Source organism: Mirounga angustirostris, unplaced genomic scaffold (assembly GCF_029215605.1).
Source record: "Mirounga angustirostris isolate CCGP_5_RB_7025 unplaced genomic scaffold, mMirAng1.0.hap1 SCAF_15, whole genome shotgun sequence".
Classification (NCBI taxonomy): Eukaryota; Metazoa; Chordata; class Mammalia; order Carnivora; family Phocidae; genus Mirounga; species Mirounga angustirostris.
Window position 1 is genome coordinate 76423753 of NW_026991723.1, and position 22340 is coordinate 76446092.

Below are 22340 nucleotides of genomic sequence, written 5' to 3' on the forward strand. Positions count from 1 at the left end.
GCACCTGATGTGACATAACTGCCAAGGCATGGAGTTCCTGATGTGAGAGGTTCTACCCATGTTTCAAAGTCATGCTGAAATGTCATCTTCAGGAAGTCTTCCAGATCTCCCCAGCTATCATAAGTCATCTTTTTCCTTTTGCTGCTGAAGTCTTTTATTTCTCTGTTGTGATACATATATTCTGCCTTAGTTGTGTACAAATCTTGAGATGCGATGTGTTATAATGGACAGGATATTGGTTTGAATTTTGCATTTTTGAGGTTATTTTGAATTCGGCCTCTGATAGTTACTAGCTGTGTAACCTTAAACAATTTACTCAATTGTAACTGATTCTCTGTTGCTTAATGTTCAAAATAGGTGGTTCAGGAGATGAAATGACATATAAATGACTGGGCCCATAATAGGTATCAACTAATATCTCCCACCTGCTTCTTGGACAGTGTAGAGTCTTCCTGTTGTCCAGCTCCTGGTTGTACAAGAAGAAGGAACTAATAAGGGTAAATTGACTTGAACTGAGGAAATTCTCAGTCCCTAGCTTTCCAAATCCAGTAATTCTCTAGCAGGAATTGATAAAGGGTATGAAATGGTGTTAAGAGCACTGATGTGGACCTAGGGAAATAATCTAGCAAGTGGGCAAAACATTTATATAGATTTGTTTATAAGAGCAAAGCATTTGGAAGAAACCTAGTTGGTCTTTAATAGAAGACTCAATTAACATATGATCCATTCATATAATTGCATGGATAAAGGGCCCTACCAGATAACATACCTACTTATGCATCCATGAGAAAAGACTTGTTAAGTGTAAACAGGCAGAGGGGCGCCTGGGTGGCTCAGTTGGTTAAGCGACTGCCCTTGGCTCAGGTCTTGATCCCGGAGTCCCGGGATCGAGTCCCACGTCAGGCTCCCTGCTCAGCAGGGAGTCTGCTTCTCCCTCTGACCCTCCTCCCTCTCATGCTCTCTGTCTTTCATTCTCTCTCTCGCAAATAAATAAAATCTTAAAAAAAAAAAAGTGTAAACAGGCAGATAACAGAATATAGTGTATAGGAGGGGGCGATGAACCATGAGAGACGATGGACTCTGAAAAACAAACTGAGAGTTCTAGAGGGGAGGGGAGTGGGAGGATGGGTTAGCCTGGTGATGGGTATTGAGGAGGGCACGTTCTGCATGGAGCACTGGGTGCTATGCACAAACAATGAATCATGGAACACTACATCAAAAACTAATGATGTAATGTATGGTGATTAACATAACAATGAAAAATTTTTTAAAAAAGAATATAGTGTATATATTTATTGAACACAGCAGAGTTGACGGAAATAGGGCTGTGGCTATAGACACAGGCATATCCTTAAGTCTCTATCAGAGTCCCTATTCATGTGCATATCCATGTCATACCTGCATTGATATCTGGAAAGCACACTAAAAATAATCTTATCTCTGTGTTGCGGTTATGGGATTGAGAGATGCAAAATTTTCACTTTCCATTTTATATACATCCACATCATATAGATGTAATAGAATAAGAATTACTTTTAGAACAAAATACAATCAGGTAATTCTATTTTGAGAACGTGTATACACATACATACATATACATACATGTATATATATATGTGTGTGTGTGTGTGTGTGTATGTATATATATATATATATATATATATATATATATATATATATATATACACAACTATAGTTGGGGCTTCCCAGTAGTTCACTGGGGTTATTTTCAGAATAAATCCACATCAAATCTAGCCTTGGACTACTCCCACAAAACAGAAATCCAGCAGCTCAAATACGGCCATCTGGATATGTATCTTCAACACCAGGTTTGAAATGTGACTTGTAAGATAAACAGTGAAAATATTTACATTTTGTCTTCTCCTTATTCTCACAAGAAAACATAAGACCTTCCCAAGAATTCATTCCTTACCTGATGGTAAGTATGACAGAGTCTCAACTAACACAGCGATTTCATTGTGGAACTGATGCAGACGTCAGGATAGCAGCCAACCTTGTTATACTATCAGTGGGAACACTGATCCATGGGGCATTTGTTCAAAGTCATACTGTGTTTTGTTTGTATTTTTAAGTTATAAGTTATAGGAAATGCCACTGATTTAATAGTAGCCTTTTGAGAAAAGAAGAATGTTAACACTAATGTGCACATCCATTGTGCACTATCCATCCTGATTTCAGAAATGTCAAAATATGCATAAAAATTAAAAGTGCATCTGAGATCCATAGGAATATGGCCCTAGAAGCCTAAGTTTGCTTTTGTTCCCAATATCCTAGAAATTCCAAAAGACTTAATCCATGATAGTTAAGGAAAGAGCTAATATAATCTTGAACTGAAAGAATGTACAGGGACATCCAATTTGCTTACTTCCACTACGCATACAGTATAGGATATGGATACAGTTCATAGGATGTGCCAACTCTTCTCAGATAGGAAAGGCTTCTTGTCTTGCTATGTTGAGAAAAATTCCAGGCTAAACCAAGCCTGTGATGATCTGTGATCTATTAGCAATGTCTGCCATGGAAGCAAGAGAGGCTGAGATAGTAAATATACTAATACCAGTTCAGAGAGATGAATTCACTGAAACAAAACTCTTCAGTGCTTGCTCTCTTCTTCCTACTCTATCATCAGCCAAATGTAGCTGAGAGGATCGAGAAGCCCAAGAGTAGTCAGGGGTGTTCTGACTGAAGCAAATTCTGGTCCTTAGCCACCTATGAGCTCAGCTTCTCAGGTCTCCTAATAGGAACCGTATGGCTGGGACAGCTGGGTATCAGCAGGTCTTCTCTGAGCAGCTGTTTCTGGTACCTGTGGCTGCCACGGGGAACCAGGCTCTGGAGGACACTGGCCTGACAGACTCATTAGGCAGACGTAAACGATGTCTTTTTATAACTAAATTTTATGGGGGTATGTGACTACAGATACAGGGAGAAGTACAGAACATTTTGGGGTTTGCTGATTAGAGGCCAAGAGAATCCTAATAGAGTTCATCCCACGGTATGAGTCCTCCTGGGAAGAGCTCTTAACACCCTGGCCACCCTCGGTCCCTGAGAATCAGGACATGCTGGACTGGAGGGGAAAGGACAATCAGGATGTGCCTGTTCTCTGGTCTTTATGACCTTCAGGGCTTTCTGGGTTCCCTGACTCCCCAGCTGAAAGGGACTTTGGAGTCCAGCCCTCTAATGTTACAAATTGGGTCCAGAATGGCAATGGAATTTGTCCAAGGTCACACAGTAAGTAGATGGCAAACCTAGGACAGGAACCCAAGGTCCCTGGCTCCAGGGCAGTGTCTCACTCTCTCTCCTTTACACTTTGAAACCATGCATACTTGTGAACCTTACAGAGTCATAGCACATTTACCCAAACTGCTCCTGTTTAAAATCTTTACCTGGCTCTTGGGAGAAAGAACAAACTCCTCAACAGAACTCACAAGAGCCATCATGATCTGCCCTCTGCTGAACTCCCAGCCTTGTTTTTTTTTTGTTTTGTTTTCCCCTCTCACCTTGAACTCTCTGTCCCAATGAGATTTGTACTTCTTGACTCAAGTATATCCTCTTAACTACCCACCCCAACACTCATCTTTGCACAGGTTGTTCCTTCGGATGAGAATATCCTCCCCCATCTGCTTGGAGGACTCCCATTCATTCTTTGATGCTAGGCATAGATTTTGCTTTCTTCTCCATGGATCCTCCTTTGAGGTCCAGGTCTGGATAGCTGTGCCAACTATTCCAATCTCGAACCTTGTCACTCTAAATGTGCTATAGGGACCAGCAACATGGGCATCACCTGAGAGCTTATGAGAAATGCAGAATCTCAGGCCCATCCTAAGCCACTAAGTCAATTTGAATTTTAGCAAGGCTCTCAGGGGATTCTCATGCACATTCAAACTGGAGAAGCACTACTGGAAAACAAACTTCCCACCCTCCTTTTTATAGCATGCTTCTTATAACATGTTTCACTGCAACTGCCTACAGACTTTTCCTCACTAGGTGCTGCTCCTTGTAAAGGCAGGATCTGTCTTCTTCATTCATACATTACCAGCCCATAGCACAGAACCTGGCATATAGTAAGCACATGAAAAGAATCAATGAATAAATAAATTAATGAAATGTGGTCTCCTTGGGTCTCTTAATATTTGCAAGGACAATGCATTTTTTTTTAAGATTTTATTTATTTGAGAGAGAGAATGAGATAGAGAGAGAGAGAGCATGAGAGGGGGGAGGGTCAGGGGGAGAAGCAGACTCTCTGCTGAGCAGGGAGCCCGATGTGGGACTCGATCCCAGGACTCCAGGATCATGACCTGAGCCGGAGGCAGTCGCTCAACCAACTGAGCCACCCAGGTGCCCAGGACAATGCATTTTTTTATTGCTATTTTTGAGCTGGAAAGACCTTAGAGTTCATGGAATTCAATTGTTTCCAACTGTGACCTACAGATCTTTAAGAGCTCAGAGAGACCTAAGAGTCCCTTGGGATTAGGGCAAAGAGGATTTGAAATAGAGACCCAGCAGGTGGGACTCCAGGCCACCCTCTCTAGCTTCTACCAGAAAAACTATGCAACCATCTGAGCCACAAATTCACTCATCCCATTATCCAGTTATTTAACAAGTAATTATTTAGCACCCACTTACAAGAGTGACTAGAACATAAAGAATCATTAAGTACACAGAAGTTGACATCATAGTGTAAAAGAGAGAAACACAACAGTAAACACAAAAGCAACATGAGATACTGAAACTAGTAGGAATGATGCAAAAAATTAAAACATGAAGGTGTGATTGAGAGAACAGGTAGAAATTTTAGAGGATTCTCTGAGAAAGTAGCATTCTAGTTAAGACCTAGGGCTCTACGTAAGATCTATTCAGAAAAAAAAAAAATTCCACTGCTAAAAAGAAAGAGTACCACTGCCCTAGTTCATCCTGATCATTTTATAGATATAGAGGAGACTGAGGGCCAGAGAGAGCCAGAGCCCAAGGTTGCACAGTGAGTTCATTAGTAGTGTTAGGATAGACTAGGATGCAGCTATCTTGATTCCTGCTGACATGCCAGTGTGGGATGGAATCTCATATCCCCTCCAGAGACTAGAAAGATTGAGGAGGGAGGAAACTGGGTGACACCAATCGGGGCTGGCAGACAGTGACTGCTGAGGGGTTGGCCAGAGGTTAGTGGGTTATCACAGTCCATTACCAAGTGGGTTGTCCTGCCTCTGTGGGAGGCCAGGCAGCCTTTCCAGAAGATTTATGTCCTGGAAGGTCATAAAGGAACCCAGAAGGCTATAAAGACAAAGTCAGGAGTGGAGTTCTGGTTTAGCTTCCACCCAAACTCTCTGAGCCCTGTGGGAAAGCCCAATAAAGTGGGATGCCTTTCCCTATCCATGGGCAAGATGGCAGCCCAGATGACTCACACAGTGGCTTTCATCTGGGGCTCTGTGCTTCTGCCTGTCTGCCCTCTTTTAGCTTTTATCTAAAGAAGCTTCCTTTCATGTGAAAGAGGAAAAGTTACAGTCCAGGACCCAATGGGCAGATAAGGTCTGTTGCAGGGAGAGATCTTTTTTATCCCTGACCAAGCTCTTGTCTGTTCCCTTGGGGGCCTCAAATCCTTGCAGGGATATTCCAAGTGTTCTAAGGGCTCAGGGTGAGTCCTCAGGGCAGAACCAGCCTCCTTATCAAACTGTGCAACTATGGGCAGCTCATTTAACCTCATGGGGCCTCCAATTCCTTATCATCCACAAAATGAGAATACCCTACTTTGCCCAGTTTACAGGGAAATTTTAAAGCTTTTTAAAGCACAGAGTGCTTTAAAAAGTACTTCTTCAGGAAGTCAGGTGATTCTCTCCAATGCTATCAGTGCCATCCTACTGCAGAACGCCATCTCCCCTGGGTTATTAAAAGATCGGCCCCAAGGGCCTCACCACCTCCCTCCTGTCTTGACTCCTCTCGACCGACCGTCTAAACTTCCAACTGCGGTCAGAGGGATCTTTCTCCCCCTTCAGATCTGCCAATATCACCCTCTTGTGAAAAACACTTGAAAAGCTTCCCCTTACTCTAGGGAGATAATCCTAACTCTTTAACCCTACTTACAGGGCATTCAGGACTGGCCCCTGCTGACCTTCCCCTTATCCCTTACCACTCCTGCTGTCACATACTTTGCTCCAACTACAGGGAAATTCTTCAATTCCTCTACCCAGTGTTTACCAAAGTGTAGAAGGAGTTCCCCAGGGGCAGGAGAAAGGATTTTAGGTGGTGCTCCAGACGATCACAGACCCAGCGTTAAACAACAATGAACCACGCTGGGAAAGGCAGTCAGATTCTCTTTTTCATTCTCTTCCCCTCCTCCGGATTTCTTTAAAAAAGAAAAGTCTCAGTTTGAGACTGTGTCTTCAGTACTTCTCTAACACTTGCTAATCTTTTTGTTTTTTTAAAGATTTTATTTATTTATTTGACAGAGAGAGGGAGAGAGCACAAGCAGGGGAAGCGGCAGGCAGAGGGAGAGGGAGAAGCAGGCTCCCCGCTGAGCGGCTCAGGCTCTACTAGGATTGAAGAGCATTGCTTTCTGGGGTGCCTGGGTGGCTCAGTTGGTTAAGTGATTGCCTTCGGCTCAGGTCATGATCCTGGAGTCCCGGGATCGAGTCCCGCGTCGGGCTCCCTGCTCGGCGGGGAGTCTGCTTCTTCCTCTGACCCTCCTCCCTCTCGTGCTCTCTGTCTCTCATTCTCTCTCAAATAAATAAAAATCTTAAAAAAAAAAAATGAAGAGCATTGCTTTCTGGTTTTGTCCATTTGTTTCCCTTCCATTGTATCAAATGTTTACAATTAATTTTCCATTAAAGGTAGATGGTGCTAATTTTCCCTTTATAAAAAAAACAACAGTGTTTTCAAATAGATTTTCAATGAGAAGTGAATCTAAGAAATACCAAAAATAAAAAGTGCTTAGGGTATGGTGATACGTCAAAAATCATAAAAGCGGCAGACAAATGATGAAAATTTGAAGGAAACCCTGCCCTAATGTAACATTATCTCCTCTGTGGATTCCCCCAGCTCAACACTCTGCCCCAAACACTCCAATCCTCCTGTCCTTCTTCTTGTCTGACCCCTATTCATTCTGTGGCCCTCGGTCTCAGCCCTGGCGAAGGCTTCCCTGGGTTACCTAGACGAGATGTCTATGGCTTGTCTCCCCAGAGGGCCCTATTCTGTTGTCATTATACTTATTATTCCTATTCCTTGCAGTGCTTGTTTAATTACCTCCAACAGTGGGCTTCTCCCTTTTTGTCACTGAATGGTCAACAACCAACTGGTAAGAGGCACTACTAAGTAAGTGATGAATGAATGAATGAATGAATGAATGAATGAATGAATGAATGTGGTTAGGTGTAAGGCATGAAACACAGCCACATTTCATACACTACTTTATGAAGCTTCAGAAGACAGTGACGGTGTCTTAGTTATGTTTGAATCCTCCCTGGTGCCTAGTACAATGCTTGGTACAGTCACAGCTGGTGATAAAAATCATGTCTTAATACACATTGGATTTAGGAATGTATTTAGTCACGGTCACTAATGGACTTCATTCTAGAAAACCTCAGAGTTCTTTCTTTCTTTTTTTTTTCTTTTTTTTTTTCAGAAAGGGAAAGAGAGAGTGTGTCGGGGGGTGGGGCAGAGGAAGAGGGAGGAAAAGAATCTCAAGTTGGCTCCATGCCCAGTGCAGAGCCTGATACAGGGCTTGATCTCATGATCCTGAGGTCATGACCTGAGCTGAAATTAAGAGTCAGACCCTTAACCGACTGAGCCACCCAGGTGCCCCTAGAAAACCTCAGATTTCTTATGAAAGAGTGGGAAGAGCCCTAGATTTGGGGCCATGACCCTGCCACTATACCCTTCCATGATCCTGCTTAGGACACATCTCCTCCAGGAGTCCAAAGTTCTTGTCTCTAACACCGAAGATGGAAGGTAGGTGAGGGGAGTGATTGAGGGAAAGAGCGCTGATGTCTCTCTCTTTTCTGACATTCCAGGAGTCCAAGAAGCTAAAATTCTGAGATTCTATCATTCTCCCTGCCCATTTTCCATCTCTAACCCTGACATGACTAAGGTGGATGACACCCTTATTTATTTGAGAAAGCCCATTCTCAGCCTATGGAAGAAGGGGTCCAGTAAAATCAGATAGAAGCAAGACCACTCCACTCATACTCACACACCCCTTCATACCTGGGCCCCAGCTCATCCTCACTTCTCCAGACAAAGTCGCCAAACTTCTCATAGTGAGAGTTGTAGTGATGCTGGACTCGGAACAGCATTGAGGCTGAGACTTCCATCAGTGTGTTGTAGGCAGTCTGCTGCTCCTTGCCACTTGTGTACCCATTGTACAGATTGTAGATCTTGTCTGCTATCTCTGAAGGGGGAGAAGTGCAGGCACAGATCACTGGACAGCAGGAAAAAGTGAGGATGGAAACATGCCTTGCAGCAAGAAAGGCACACTCATGCTGGAATTCACATGTGCAGTATCCGAGGACAGACAGACCTTAATTCCCTCCTGAACATCATTGACTAGGTGGGTTCAGTTTTCCTATCTATCAGCTGAAAATAATGAGGTCTATTTTGGAGATGTGCTGGGAGGACAAAATTAAACAGTGAATGTAAAGTACTCAACACAGGGCCTGGCACAAAGTTAGTGCTCATAATTTGCAAGCTTCATTATTAACATACATTTGGTACCCATGATTTAACATAAAATTCCAAACAAGTGTAGAGGCTTAAATCAACCGTCTTGGGCTCATCTCAACACTCTATTTCTGTCTCCCCTCTGTAATATTTCCAACACAGTTCTGTGATCAGGTCTAATAGGTCTCCATTAAAAAGTCTTTCAAAGAAAATCCATGGTAATTCATGGCAATTTCTACTCCTTCAGTCATTCCTAGTAATTAATTGATGTAACTTAGAGTCATCATGGGTTGCTCCCTTGAATGGAAGGCCCATTCTTTCACCTGTGAAGACTCTAATCAAAATGTATGTACATCCCCAAGTCATTGCTAACAGCGATTGCCTCTAGAAGAATCTGGGAGACTCGAGTTTAGGATGGGAAGAGCATTTACTTTGCAGTATTTCCACTCTGGTTTTTCTTTTTTTTAACTACATGCATGTGTTGTTTTAAAATAATAATAATGATGATGATTATGATGATAATATATGACCAGGAAACCATCTCACATCCCCTCACCTCTGAGACGTGATAGCTCCTCAATAGGAGGACTATCTCCTCTTGTCTGATAAGATGCAAAGCATGTATTATTGAGCCATTTGTAGAAATGTCAGTCTCTCTCTCTCTCGAGAGAGAAAGAGACTAGAACGTGAATTCCTGAAAGGTGAAGAACATGTCTCTTCTGCATTGCTTGTACACCAGTGCTCTTAGAAAACATCTGCTCAACTTGAAGTGAACCATCAGGACTCACAATCTATCACCGCATTTTTGCCCGTCCTGATGTAGAAACTATATCTACAGGTTGGCTAAGAACTAAGTACATGGTGGATCTAATTGGTTGGTTCTATTTTTTTTTTTTTCAGGTACTTTGCCTGATGTTTATAACTTCATGGGCCAGGAGCAGCAGAAAGGTTTAATCCTGCATGCTACCTCTCATCAACAGTCACTGACTGTAGCTCTATGCTGAGGATTCTGAGGCCACCCCTGGGCTAGATGGAGATGCATGCTATGATGAGCTAATGCTATCTACCATGGGCTTAGTGGTGGAGTGGTCTTCTACTGTCACTAATATGCCAGTTCTAGCATAGACTGAAGTGGAAAAAGTGATTGGTCTCTAAGAAGCTTAGGCTAAGGGGCACGATATAGTCATGGGGCTCTAACTCTCTACCATTCCTTGCCTCTACCTCAGAACATAGACAAACGCTATGAAAGAGGAGCAAGTCTTTCAACTGGCTAAGATATTGCTGGTCCATCTCAATTTCCTTCATGGCTTTGATTAATTTAGCTCCATGTTCCTCCTGTCCCCTTAGTCCCTTCACTTTCTTCTCTCGGTGCCAAGAGGTGTATGAGGCAGGAAAGGGGTAGTGGTTAGTGACTGGGTGTAGAACTTAGAGGAAATATGGGAGTGACCTGGGAAGGGAAGAAATGGGTCACCTACCTTCTGCCTTGTTGTCATCCACCAGCGGACAGGCCGTTCTCAGGGTCACTGTGCTGAGCTCTGAGTGCCTCCCTCGTGTATCCACAGCATACAAAGTGAACCTGCAGCATAACAAGAAAACAGGGCACAGGGTTGTGACTTCAGAGAAGGCCCGGGAAGTGGTAAGGTGCAACACAAAATCATAGTAAAGGAGCAGTGGCCAAAACAATTCAGGGATGCTTAGGCTGCGAGAGAAAAGATTTGGAAAAAAAAAAACAGCAACAATAAAGCATTATTGGGCACCAATTGGCTGCCGGGCACTTTGCATTTACTCTCACTCTCTCTCTCTTTTTTTTTTCCCCCAAAGATAAAAATGTAGTGATCCAAAGGGGCATGTGCACCCCAATGTTTACTGCATTTACTCTTATTTTACAAGTAGGCAAGCCTGGAAGGCAGGGATTATGATCATCTGCACTTCTCCAATAAGGAAACTGAGACTTTGATTTTGTATGTTTCCATGGTCTCACAATTACTTGGGGACAGAGCAGTCTGAACCCCAATGCTATCTGGCTTGGCTGGACATGCTCATTTACATGTTCTTTCATTCAACCATTTAATAAACACTTCCTGAGCATTAACTGTGTGCCAGGAGTTATTTTATTCATATACTGTATGAGTTATTTTATTCATATACTGTGATTGCATTTTACCAATAAGGACATTGGTTTCAAAGAGGTCAAGTAATTCACCTCTTATTACATATTAAGTAAGTAGCAACAGGGGACCAGAACTTAGGTCTGCCTCAATCCAAAGATTATACACTTAACCACACTGTCAAATCTAATTCCACCTTTTGTCCTTCATTAACTGGCTTGGAGTGCTGGCCTATACCTAAAATATATGTCTTAAGAGGCCTAAACATGGGCTATGTTGGCCCCATCTTCAGAAGGAAACTAATCTATTCATCTGCTTGCTGGGGTTTTTGGCTTCTGCCTCTGGTAGAAGAACAACAGCACTGTGATGTGGGTGTTCTCACCTCCTGCTGTATCTCAGCATTGTGAGTGGGGCTCAGTTCTAGTGCTTACTACATCCAGTACCGTTTTGGTCAAGAGAAGCAGGGGTGACAGAGGAAGAAGCCTGGTCTTGGAGATGGCCAGGCTTGGGTTCACACTCTATTCTACTCCCTTTCTCTGTGACCTTGGTTGAGTCACTTCACTTCTCTGTGCTTACTTCATCTCTCTGCTTCAGGCATCTCTAAGTGCTACACAGGGGGAGTTGTGATCAAAAAGCCTTGCAGAGGGGTTAGAAATAAGATCACAAAGAAAATCCAGGATGTGAGAATAAGCAAGTGGCAGAGTAGGGAGGTAAGGACAGTACTGGGTGTTACCACCCTCACAGCAACCCATCTAGAATGTGGTAGAGGCAAGATCCAAACCCTAGCCTGCAGCTCCCAGAGGGTGTATACTTCACGGCTTGAGTACAACAATCTCCTGGCATTTACCAGTACTGGGTATATATAGTAGGCACTCGGTAAATATCTGAGCACATCACATCTCATTTCTTAATCATTTCTACCTCAACAAAATGGGGATACTTGTAGAGATAATGCATGACTGTCTCAAAGATTACATAGAGTGATACGTGAGAAGTGGCTTGTAAGCTGCAGATTTTTATAAAGACCATGTAAACAGCACTTATTTGTACAAGAGTGCACATTAAAAAAAAAATGCTTTCTTGGAGAAGAGGAGATGCATTTCAACTGAGGGAAACATGGAAGGATGTAGTGAATGGAATATGTGAATTAGCCTCAAAACATGAGAAGTTGGAAAATTTTTTTAAACACTACTTCCCATTGGCCACTTATGTTTTCATGGTACTTCTGCAATACATTTCCTCCACCAAGAGGGTGTAGGGTCACCTCTCTGCTTAGCCAAGCAGCAAGAATAACAGCATGCTGGGGAAGAAGCAGTCTTAGGCTTCTAAGTTATAAAACCTGGATAGAATCCTTGCTTTCCCCAACTGCTGGCTGAGTATTATCTGGGCCTCAGCCTCTGTAAGTAGGGTGAAATTCTCCATCTCTCACAAGTTTGGGACCAAGACTCAATGATACAACAATGGAGCAGGCCTGGCTCAATCTTTGCTCCCTAAAAGGTGGCTTCTATTTGTGTTATTAGAGTAACCAAACGTGTCAGTGGAGGCTTCGGGATGGAGGAGGCCTCAGGCCACCCTGCCGGTGTGGGCGGAGGGGTGGAAAAAGAGGAAGATGTCAACCTCACAGGCTTGGGTCAAAAGTCACAAGGCCAAGCGCTTTCTGCCCGTCCCAGCTGTAATTGTAGAACTGTTCCAGAGACACATCTGAAAGCTGTTAGGGGACCAGGCAGGGCTTGGAGGGGCTTTTTGTGAGGGGAAGAAACTGGAGGCCCCTAATGTGGAGAAGCAGGAGGGGAGCAGAGACTGAGAACCAGACACAGGGACACACCCATAGAGCAGAGTGAAAAGTGGGAACAGAGAGAGACTGAGAGAGGGCACAGGCAGACCTCGGTGTTCCTCAGGGGATTCAAGAAGGGTGCCAGCTATCTTCTGCTCAGTTCTTCCATCTTCTCTTTGCCCACTGAAGCAGGCTGAGATCCACTGATAATTCGAACTAGAACCCCTGAGCCAGCACCAAACTCCATATCCTTATTTACAGGTAGGGAAATGGAGGCGCAGAGAGGAAAGATTCTTAAGAAGTTCAGAGTAGACACTGGCTTTTCTGACTCCTCCCCCAGTGCTCCTTCTATACACCACCCTGCTTATGGTACAAGTGGCTGATTTAGGTCCCACTGCACCTATCGGATACTTTTATTACAAAAGAGATGGCTCCAAGTATGTAGTGGGATGGGCTCTTTAGGAACCTGAAGCTCCAGGCTCAAACCCTTGCTATTTAATCTTCCTCCGACTTTGTTTTAGGGGAAAGAATACTGGCCAAGGTGTCTGAAACAAACAGAAACACACGTAAGTACATAGAACAAAATGGTGGTTGGCAGAGGGGTGGGGTGTAAGGGGATAAGCAAAATGGGTGATGGGAAGTAAGAGGTACAGCCTTCCAGTTATGAGTAGGTCGGGGTGGGGGGTGAAAGGTACAGCATAGGGAATATAGTCGATGGTATCATAATAGCCTTGCATGGCAACAGACGGTAGCTACACCTGTGGTGAGCACAGCACAATGGAGAGTTATTGAATCACTATGTCATACACCTAAAACTAATTTAATATAGTGCGTCAGCTATGCTTCAATTAAAAAAAAAAAAAACTGAGTTCATGTCCCAGGTTTTCCACAGATTGTGGCCTATGAGATCCTGGATGTCTAAAGCAATATGGCTTTAGTGTACTGCAATTTCAATGTGGGGGCAAGTGCCTTGGGACTGACTACACAAATGCAAAGTATTTTTCTGTTTCTTCATCACCCTCAGGACTAAATCCAAACTCCTTCCTATAGGCTCCCAGTGCAGCTCCTTGATCTTCACTCGTCAGACAGTACTGTATCACTGAACCTCAAATTAACATTGGCCACACACCCAGCCTGTTTTACCAGTCTGCTTCCTACTCTGTTTCATAGTAGAACCATATCCAACTGCTAATGGTTCCAGAACATGGATTCTACCTCTTGGCCTTTGCACATGCTACACCCTCTGTCTGGCTCATCCTTCCCCTTCTCCACTTGACCCTTCCTACCTTGTCCTTGGAGCATCAGTCAAACCTCGTCTCCTCTAGTAAACCTTTCTCTGCCCACGGTGCCCTGTGACCATACATATTGCATGCCTGGGTCAGTGATCATATGCTTCTCTCTCGCCCCTGTGAGTACGTATCTTCAGGATCAGAATCTGGCTCGGCCCGTCTCTATCCACCCACCTACATCTGGTGCTCAGACACCTAAATCACGCAATGCTCAGCAAGTACTTTCCAGAAGGAATGAAAGACTGAATGAATGATTCAATCAACTATGAAGAGTAGTTCCCTTGTCTGGAAATCCACTTCTCCATCTGTGAAATGAACAAAAGGGGATTTGCTTGAAGAGTCATTGTAAGAGATAGAGTGACAGAATGGCTAAAAGCATGAACCTGTAATCAGGCAATTTGGTTTTAAATTCTGGCTCCCCATTTATTGACTGTGTGAGGCCCTTTTACTCACCTGTAAAATAGGAAGTATGATATTAAAATCCACTGTATAGGGTCGTTGTCGGAATAAAGAGAGGTGTGGGTAAGTGCTCCCTATGATGCCTGGCATGCACAAATACTCTATGAGAGACAGTTGCAGGTATTATTATCAATAGTATTGTTATTATGACACTGCACAAGGCTCTGACCCCTCCCCCACCTCCCACCCCCACCCCGCTAGACATCCAGAAGAAGTTGTCCTAGTGGAAATCAGAGGAGAGCGGGTGGAGAGGAAGCTGTTGTTGGTCCCATCCAAGACCCCCAGACCCCCTCGCAGCAGGGGTGAGAGAAGGAAACTGAGAAGTTAATTGGCGGTGAGAGCTTCTCACGGATCTGACAGGGGGTAAGAGCAGGGATAGAGCCCCAGAGGCCCACATCAGGCCCAGGTCCCCGAGAGTACAGGAGAATGTGTTTGAAGTCTCCAGACCAACGCCTGCTCTTCCCCAGCCGCCACATGATTTAGGCATTCTGGGGAGGCAAAAGTCTCCTCGCTAACTTGAAGGGAAACAGATGTTTCCAGGCCAGAGGCCCTGGTCTTGTAAAATGCTCCTTCCCCCCACACAGTTTTGGCAAACAACTTCCCGTTAGCTCAAACCCCCCCCACACCCCCACCCCACTGCCCGACACCCCACCTACCATCACTCCCCTCCCTGCCATTCCCATCACAATGCGGCAGTCAGCATGGTGGGAAAAACACGGAGTCCCAGCTCCAGCTCTACATCTCAACAGCTGGATGGCCAGGGACACCTATCTGCCCTTCTCTGGGTCTCTGTCTCCTCTCTCTGCAGTGAGAAAACTAAGCCAGTATCACCTCTAAGGATAGGCTAGATCTGACATGTTAGGGACTGAAGATTTTTTTTTTCCCCTGAAAGAGTTGGTATTATTCATTCCAGATCTTTCTCCATTGCAGTCTATGGCAAGGAGCATGGGATTGCACATCAAACTGCTCTGGCTTTGAATCTAGCTAGACTCTTATCAGCTACTGGGCAAATAGTGACTTAACCATGGGCCTTAGTTTCCTTATCTATAAAATGGGACAAAGGTTCCATCTCATCAGGTTGTGAGAATTAAATCAGAATTCAATCCCCTCACCCACATTTTAGGTTTCTTATGAATGAAACTGGACGTCATACCTCTTCCCTTGGACTACTCAAAATGCACAGAACAGTTTGGACCCAGAGTAGGTATGCAATGTTTTTAAGCAATTACTGGCAGGAAGACTAAAGATTATTGGCAGGCAGTCCAAAGTCTCAGGTTCTTAATCCGGCTCTGCTCTCGTAGCAGAAACAGCATTATCATTTTCGTGATCAAAATAAAGCAGGGTGTGTCATGGTTAGAGCAGATTTTGGAGCCTGACTACTTGAATTCAAATGTTGGTTGTACAACCTACTCTTTTTGACCTTGCGCAAGTTAATTAACGTCTCTGTTCTTTAGTGTATCTTGTCTTTAAAATGTGGGTGATAATAAAAATAAAACAAAATAAAGTGTGGGTGATAATATTACCTCCTTCAAAGGGACGTTGAAGGAATAAAGTACTGCCTGGCACACGGTAAGTGCTAAGTAATCATTCATCACTATTTGATGTGTGTGTTTAAATTATTAATCTCTTCTATAATGGTTTTAAAAGTGAGCCCCCTCCCCCCAATTCTTTAGCATCGCTCTCATTGAGATGTGGGGGTTCTATGTCCTTTCACCTTGAATGCTGGTGGCTTCGGGAATGTTTTGATTAATAGAGCATGGCAGAAGGGATGCTGTGCAACTTTTGATTCTGGATCGTAAAAGGCTATGCAACTTCTACCTTGCTCGCTGAAACATACTCGCTCGGAACCCTGAGCCTCCATGCAAGACCTCCAGCTATGCCGAGGCCACCCTGCGGTAAGCAAGCCAGGCCACAGGGAGGGAGAGGCTACAGCAGGCACATCAGCAGTCCTGGTGTTCAGGTCATCCAAGCCCAGGCCCCCGCTGGGTAAGTAAAAGAACCTTCAGGTAATTTCAGCCCAAGCAGTCAGGTCATTCATCCCGCAGCCGACGCTCCAGACTTCATGAAGTAAAGACAGCCAAGTCCGCTGTACCCTGTCTCAGTGCCTGACCCAGAGAATCCATTAGCGTAATCAAATAGTTTGTTTTAAGCCACTCAATTTGGGGGTCATTTATTACGTCATCAACAGTAACTCTAACAACTTCCAAGCATCTCCAGCCAGGGTCAGCAAACCACGGCCCATGGCCAAATCTGGCCTGCCGCATGTTTCTGTAAATAAGGTTTAATGGAGCTCAGCCACACTCATTTTCTTAAAACCTATTTTCTGTGGATGCTTTCACACTACAGTGGTACAGCTGAGTAGCTACAACAGAGGACCATATGACCCAGAGAGCCTAAAATATTTACTATCTGGACCTCTAGAGAGAAGTTTGCAGACCCCTGAGCTAAAGTTTTGCCAGCACTTCACATAAAATCGTTTGTGTACATTATTTCATTTGATCCCAGGGTTAGAAATCATTCCTGTCTTTCAGATGGCTCAGTGAGTTCAGGTGACCTACCCAAGGTCACACAGCTCTCCTGACCCCAGGTCTCATGTCACAACTGCTTGCTGAAGATCTGGACTCCAATTTGGGTTCTGCCACTGAGTAGGCAGCATGGCCCTGGGCAAGCTCCACTGTGCTCTGCTCTCAGTTTCCCAACCTGTGAAATGAGGGTACTGGTGCAAACTGGCTGACGGAATTAAGATGCCCAAAGTTTTCCCCAGCGGGGTGCTGGCCATTGGGACTATCAAAGTAAGACCTTAGAAGGAACAAGGAGGGGCTCCTGTGGGTCCCTGCTCTGTTCTATGGGCAGTCCACCTACTCCCCAGCACCAAAACCAACCTTTTTATCTCCCAACTTGGGCGGAAACTCGTGCTCTCTGCCAACATAAATATTTAATTCCAGTGTCCAGCATGGAGAGACCACCATGGTACTAAGGACTCCAATCCTGGTTTCTACTTTCAAAACAAGCCGGTCTGAGGCATGATTGGGAGGGTGCACCTGGGACAAAGGTGAGGCAGTCTCTGGCTGGACTCCAAACATCAGCTCCCTCCACTTGCCCTCCCTTCAACTCCTCCGGCTGCATGAGCTAACAGATAAAGAATCAGGGGAGTGGGGGAAGCCAGCAGAGAGAGCTCTGGGGGGAAGGCCAAGTCTGGAACCAGTGTTGGTGCTAAGCTCAGGCAGAGGCAACAATCTAGAATAAGTACCAGACACCCACTGCTCTGCCTGTCAAAGCCCCCCAGATTCACTGGTATATGAATGTTACTGTAAATGTCATAGTGCCAACACCACTGGGACTCAGAAATGAATGATTATAGTAATGACATTTAAAATGAAATAAATAGAAATTGACTTAAAATTAAAGTGTCGAGCATATCTCCAATATCCAACTGAGGAATGAATGGTTGTCACAGCTGCTCCTTCCACCATGTGCCTGGCAGCAGTGGGACACCTACTAGGTGCCCAGCACTCTGCTAACTGGACAGAAACACTTAAGTAGAGTGTGGTCCTTGCTTTCCAGGAGCTCGCAGAAGAGCAGGAAGATGGGGTCAAGTGAACAAGAAATGGAATGCAGGGCTAGGGGTACTTTAATAAAAATTTATTCTTGTCTTTACATTTCCTTCAGGTGTGTTCTTTCTTCCTTCTTTAAAACAATGGACTAAGCTTTGGATATGCATTCAAGGACTGCCTGGACCCCTTGTCAGCTGCAACCTACAGGGAATGCCAACCACCTACGAAAATCCCATTTTCTCCTACCAAGAAAAAAACACAAAAGTGTGACAATCCTTACACTTCCCACCCTAAAAGCCTTAGAGGAGTGAACATCCAAAGGATTTTAACATACAAAACTAGGTAAATGGTCCATTTGAGCTCATTCATTGACCTATCAAGTATAATAGGCGACCTTGACCTCTCTTGAAAGGGAAATTCAGGTTGGCACTGGTCTTGGCTTTAGCAGCAGTTCTTGTCCCTCTTCCTTCTCTTCTTCTTGTCTGTCCCTCCCCTTCCCCTCCTCTTTTTTCAGTGAGTGACCTACATGGTAACACACTGTTAGACTGACCATTGCTCTTAGTTGGAAGATGTTCATCTTTTAACAGGTTGTTTTAGGGCGAAGCAGACACAGACTAATTTTCTGGTTTCAAATCAAGGAATGAATTAAGCATGGAATGCCTTATTACTCCCTTTCAATTTGTATTCCTGGGATCTTTAAAGCAAACTGTGGCCTTTTTCTTCTAAATCTTTATTATATACTGGACAGCCTAATACCCAGATAAAATCAATTTTTAAATGACTCCAGTTACAGGAATTTTTTTGCAGGAAAGTGTAACTTAGAAGTATGTTGCATTGAGAGACAGAGGGCATGATTTGGAGGTTTAACCTTGTCTTTAACTAACTATGTGGCCTTTTTCAGATTATTTGACCTCTCTGTAGCTTGGATACTACTGATAACCCCACAGGGAGGCCGTGAAGACCAAATGTTCATTATGGATGTGAAAGTGCCCCTTAGAGATCCCACACACAGTTCCTGGGCACTCACTCTGTATCAGACACTGTGTTGGGGGCTTTTACACAGCTGTCTTCTGTTCTCTTTAAATCTGCCTAAGGGGTGTGTATTATTAAATCCATTTTACAAGGAGGCAGATGAGCCATGGAAATTTGAATTGACTTTTCTGAGGCTGCACAGATAGTTCAGCCAGGCCCCAGCACAGGTCTCTCAACTCAAAGTTCAGTGCTATTTCCAAATACATGGAATTGGTAGGTATTCATTGGTCCCAACTGGGTCTTGAGTCACAGTTTGGAGGAGGTTAGAGTTAGGAGGATGAACTCCATCTTTCCAACTTTTGATAAGGAAGAGCTCTTAGTACAGCAACACCAACACCCGTCATCCCCTGTCAACACTGATATTAGTCCTCTTCCCATGTCTGACCCTGACGTCTTTCTCTTCTTCCTTGGTGCCTTTTGAAAATGCATTTTGCCAAAGTCAAGCTCAGAGGAGAGGAGGCCAAGCAGAGGTCCCCAACTTGGATTTACTCTTGGACATTAAGTCAGGAAACATTATGGGCAGGATGGTTCTTAACTACTTCAAGTTGAGCTCAGTCTCCACCTGATGTGTGAGCAGTGTTTTCCACAGGTTGGAGGAATGGGTGTGGGTAGAAGGACCAAGCTCTGCCCTTGGGAGTCTGAAGGACTGAGTTTGTATCATAGCTGTCTATTTCCTTTTCCCATTTCCTTTGAGAGCCTTGGTTTCCATATCAGTAAAATGGAGTTAACAATATCTGCCTCACAAGATTGTTATAAGAATTAAATAACAAGGAAACACCTAGAACAGTGCTTGGTACAGTAAATATTATCTTGCTTGTCTTGCTTATTTATGATACTCAATGGAATAAAGTGGAAACAAGGCTTCTTAAAATCAAATCCCTGGGCAAAGGCAATCCTCCTGGAGGGTATTATGGCAATCAGACCACTGGTTTTCATAAGGTTTGGTTAGAACTCTAGCTCAGTCACTGGGTATGTAGGCAAATTACACCATGTCTCTGAGCCTCATTTTCCTCGTCATATAGCTGCTTTCTCTCCCCAGGCAAATATTCACACAAATAAACAATTGGGATTACATCAAACTGAAAAGCTTTTGCACAGTGAAAAAAACTATCAACAAAATGAAAAGGCTACTTACTGAATGGGAGAAGATATTTGCAAATGACATATCCAATAAGAGGTTAATATTCAAGATATCAAGAACTCAAACAACTCAACACCAACAATTGGATTAAAAAATGGGCAGAGGACCTGGATAGACATTTTTCCAAAGAAGACATACAGAAGGCCAAGAGACACATGAAAAGATGTCCAACATCATTCATCATCAAAGAAATGCAAATTAAAACCACAATGAAATATCACCTCACATCAGTCAGAATGGCTAGTATCAAAAAGACATGGAATAACAAGTGCTGATGAAGGGGATGTGGAGGAAAAGGAACCCTTGTGCACTGTTGATGGGAATGCCAACTTGTGCAGACACTGAGGAAAACAGTACAGAAGTTCCTCAAAAAATTAAAAATAGAACTACCATATGATCCAGTAATTGCATTTCTGAATATCTACCCAAGGAAATGAAAACATAATATGAAAGGCTATATGTAACCCTATGTTTATTGCAGCATTATTTACAATAACCAAGACATGGAAGCAAGCTAAGTGACCCCTGATAATGAATGGACAAAGATGTGGTGTGTGTATATATATATATATATATATATATACACACACACACACACACACACACACACACACACACACACATATATATGGAATATTACTCGGCGAAGAACAAAATCTTGCCATTTGTGACAACGTGGATGAACCTAGAGGATATTATGCTAAGCAAAATAAGTCTGACAGAGAAAGGCAAAAACAAAACCAACCAACCAACCAACTAACCAACCAACCAATAGAAACAGACTCATAAGTACAGAGAACAATCTGGTAGTTGCCAGATGGGAGAGGTGTGGGGGGGATGGGCAAAAAAAAAAAAAAAAAGTAAAGGGGATTAAGAGAGAAAAAGTTCTAGTTATAAAATAAATAAGTGATGAAGATGAAAAGTAGAGCACAGGAAATATAGTCAGTAATATTGTAATAGTGTTGTATAGTGACAGGTAGTGACTACACTTACCATGGTGAGCACTGAGTAGTATACAGAATCATTGAATCACTATGTTGTATACCTAACTAATATAATACACTTCCAATAATAAAATTTAAAAATTGGTGATAAGAAAAACAAATAAACAATACCTGCTTTTTTCCTTCTTCTTCATGGAATTGATCACTCTTGTTAATCAATTGCAGTTTATCTGTTTATTTTTAAATTTTTAAATCCAGTATAGTTACAATGTTATATTAGTTTCAGGTGTACAATATAGTGATTCAACAATTTTATACATTACTCAGTGCTCATCTAGATAAGTGTACCTTTAATCCCCTTCACCTATTTTCTCCATCTCCCACCCACCTTCCTTCCCTCTGGTAACCATCTGTCTGTCCTCTATAGTTGATAGTCTGTTTTTTGGTTTGTCTCTTTTTTTTTCCCCCTTTGTTCATTTGTTCTGTTTCTTAAATTTCACATATGAGTGAAATCATATGGTATTTGTCTTTCTCTGACTTATTTTGCTTAGCATTGTACTCTCTAGATCCATCCATGTTGTTGCAAATGGCAAGATTTCATTCTTTTTTTTTTTTACTGCTAATAGTCCACTGTGCATATACACCACATCTTCTTTAACAATATCTGCTTTTAATAGTATGAGAATTAGAGACAATGCACACAGTGAGCTACTAACTGAGTGAGGTCCTTCCTCAAGGATTTGCTTTCTTTTCCTACAAAACAATGTGTTACTAGATGTCTTCACTGGTGAATTCTACCAAATGTTAACATCAATTAACACCAATCCTACATAAATTCTTTCAAAAATATAAAAGAGGAAGGAACAAATTATATGAAGCCAGTATTATTCTGATACCAAAACCAGATAAAGTCACCATAGGAAGGAAAACTACAATCCAGTATCCCTTATAAATACAGATACAACAAAATAGTAATCAAATCCAGTAACATGTAACGATTATACACCATGACCAAGTGAGATTTATCCCATGAAAGCAAGACTGATTCAGCATATGAAGTCAACTAATATATCCTATTAACTGAATAAGGAACAAAAATTACATGATCAACTCAACAGATACAGAAAAAGCTTTCATAAAACTCAACAGCTTTTCATAATAAAAACACTTAAACTATGAATAGAAGAGAACTACCCCAACCTGATAAAGGGCATCTGTGGAAAACTCACAGCTAACATTATACTTAATGGTACAGGTAAAGACTTAAAACTTTCCCCTAAGGTCTAGAACAAGACAAGGAGGTTGACTTTCATTATTTCTATTCAGCACTATACTATGTTCTAAACAGGGTATTTAGGCAAGAAAAAAGAAATAA

General features: G+C 43.0%; 1 protein-coding gene across 5 annotated transcripts in view; it reads right to left on the reverse strand.

The window, feature by feature from the left end:
- The window catches only part of ASTN2 (astrotactin 2), an 883583-nt gene that overhangs the window by 21179 nt on the left and 840064 nt on the right, over nt 1-22340 (reverse strand). For all 5 annotated transcript variants that reach the window (XM_064579942.1, XM_064579940.1, XM_064579943.1 and 2 more), the window contains 2 exons: nt 10140-10240; nt 8212-8395 (listed from right to left, as the gene is read on the reverse strand). In XM_064579942.1, coding sequence (XP_064436012.1) covers nt 8212-8395; nt 10140-10240 — 285 coding nt within the window. The remainder of the gene's footprint in view (nt 1-8211; nt 8396-10139; nt 10241-22340) is intronic.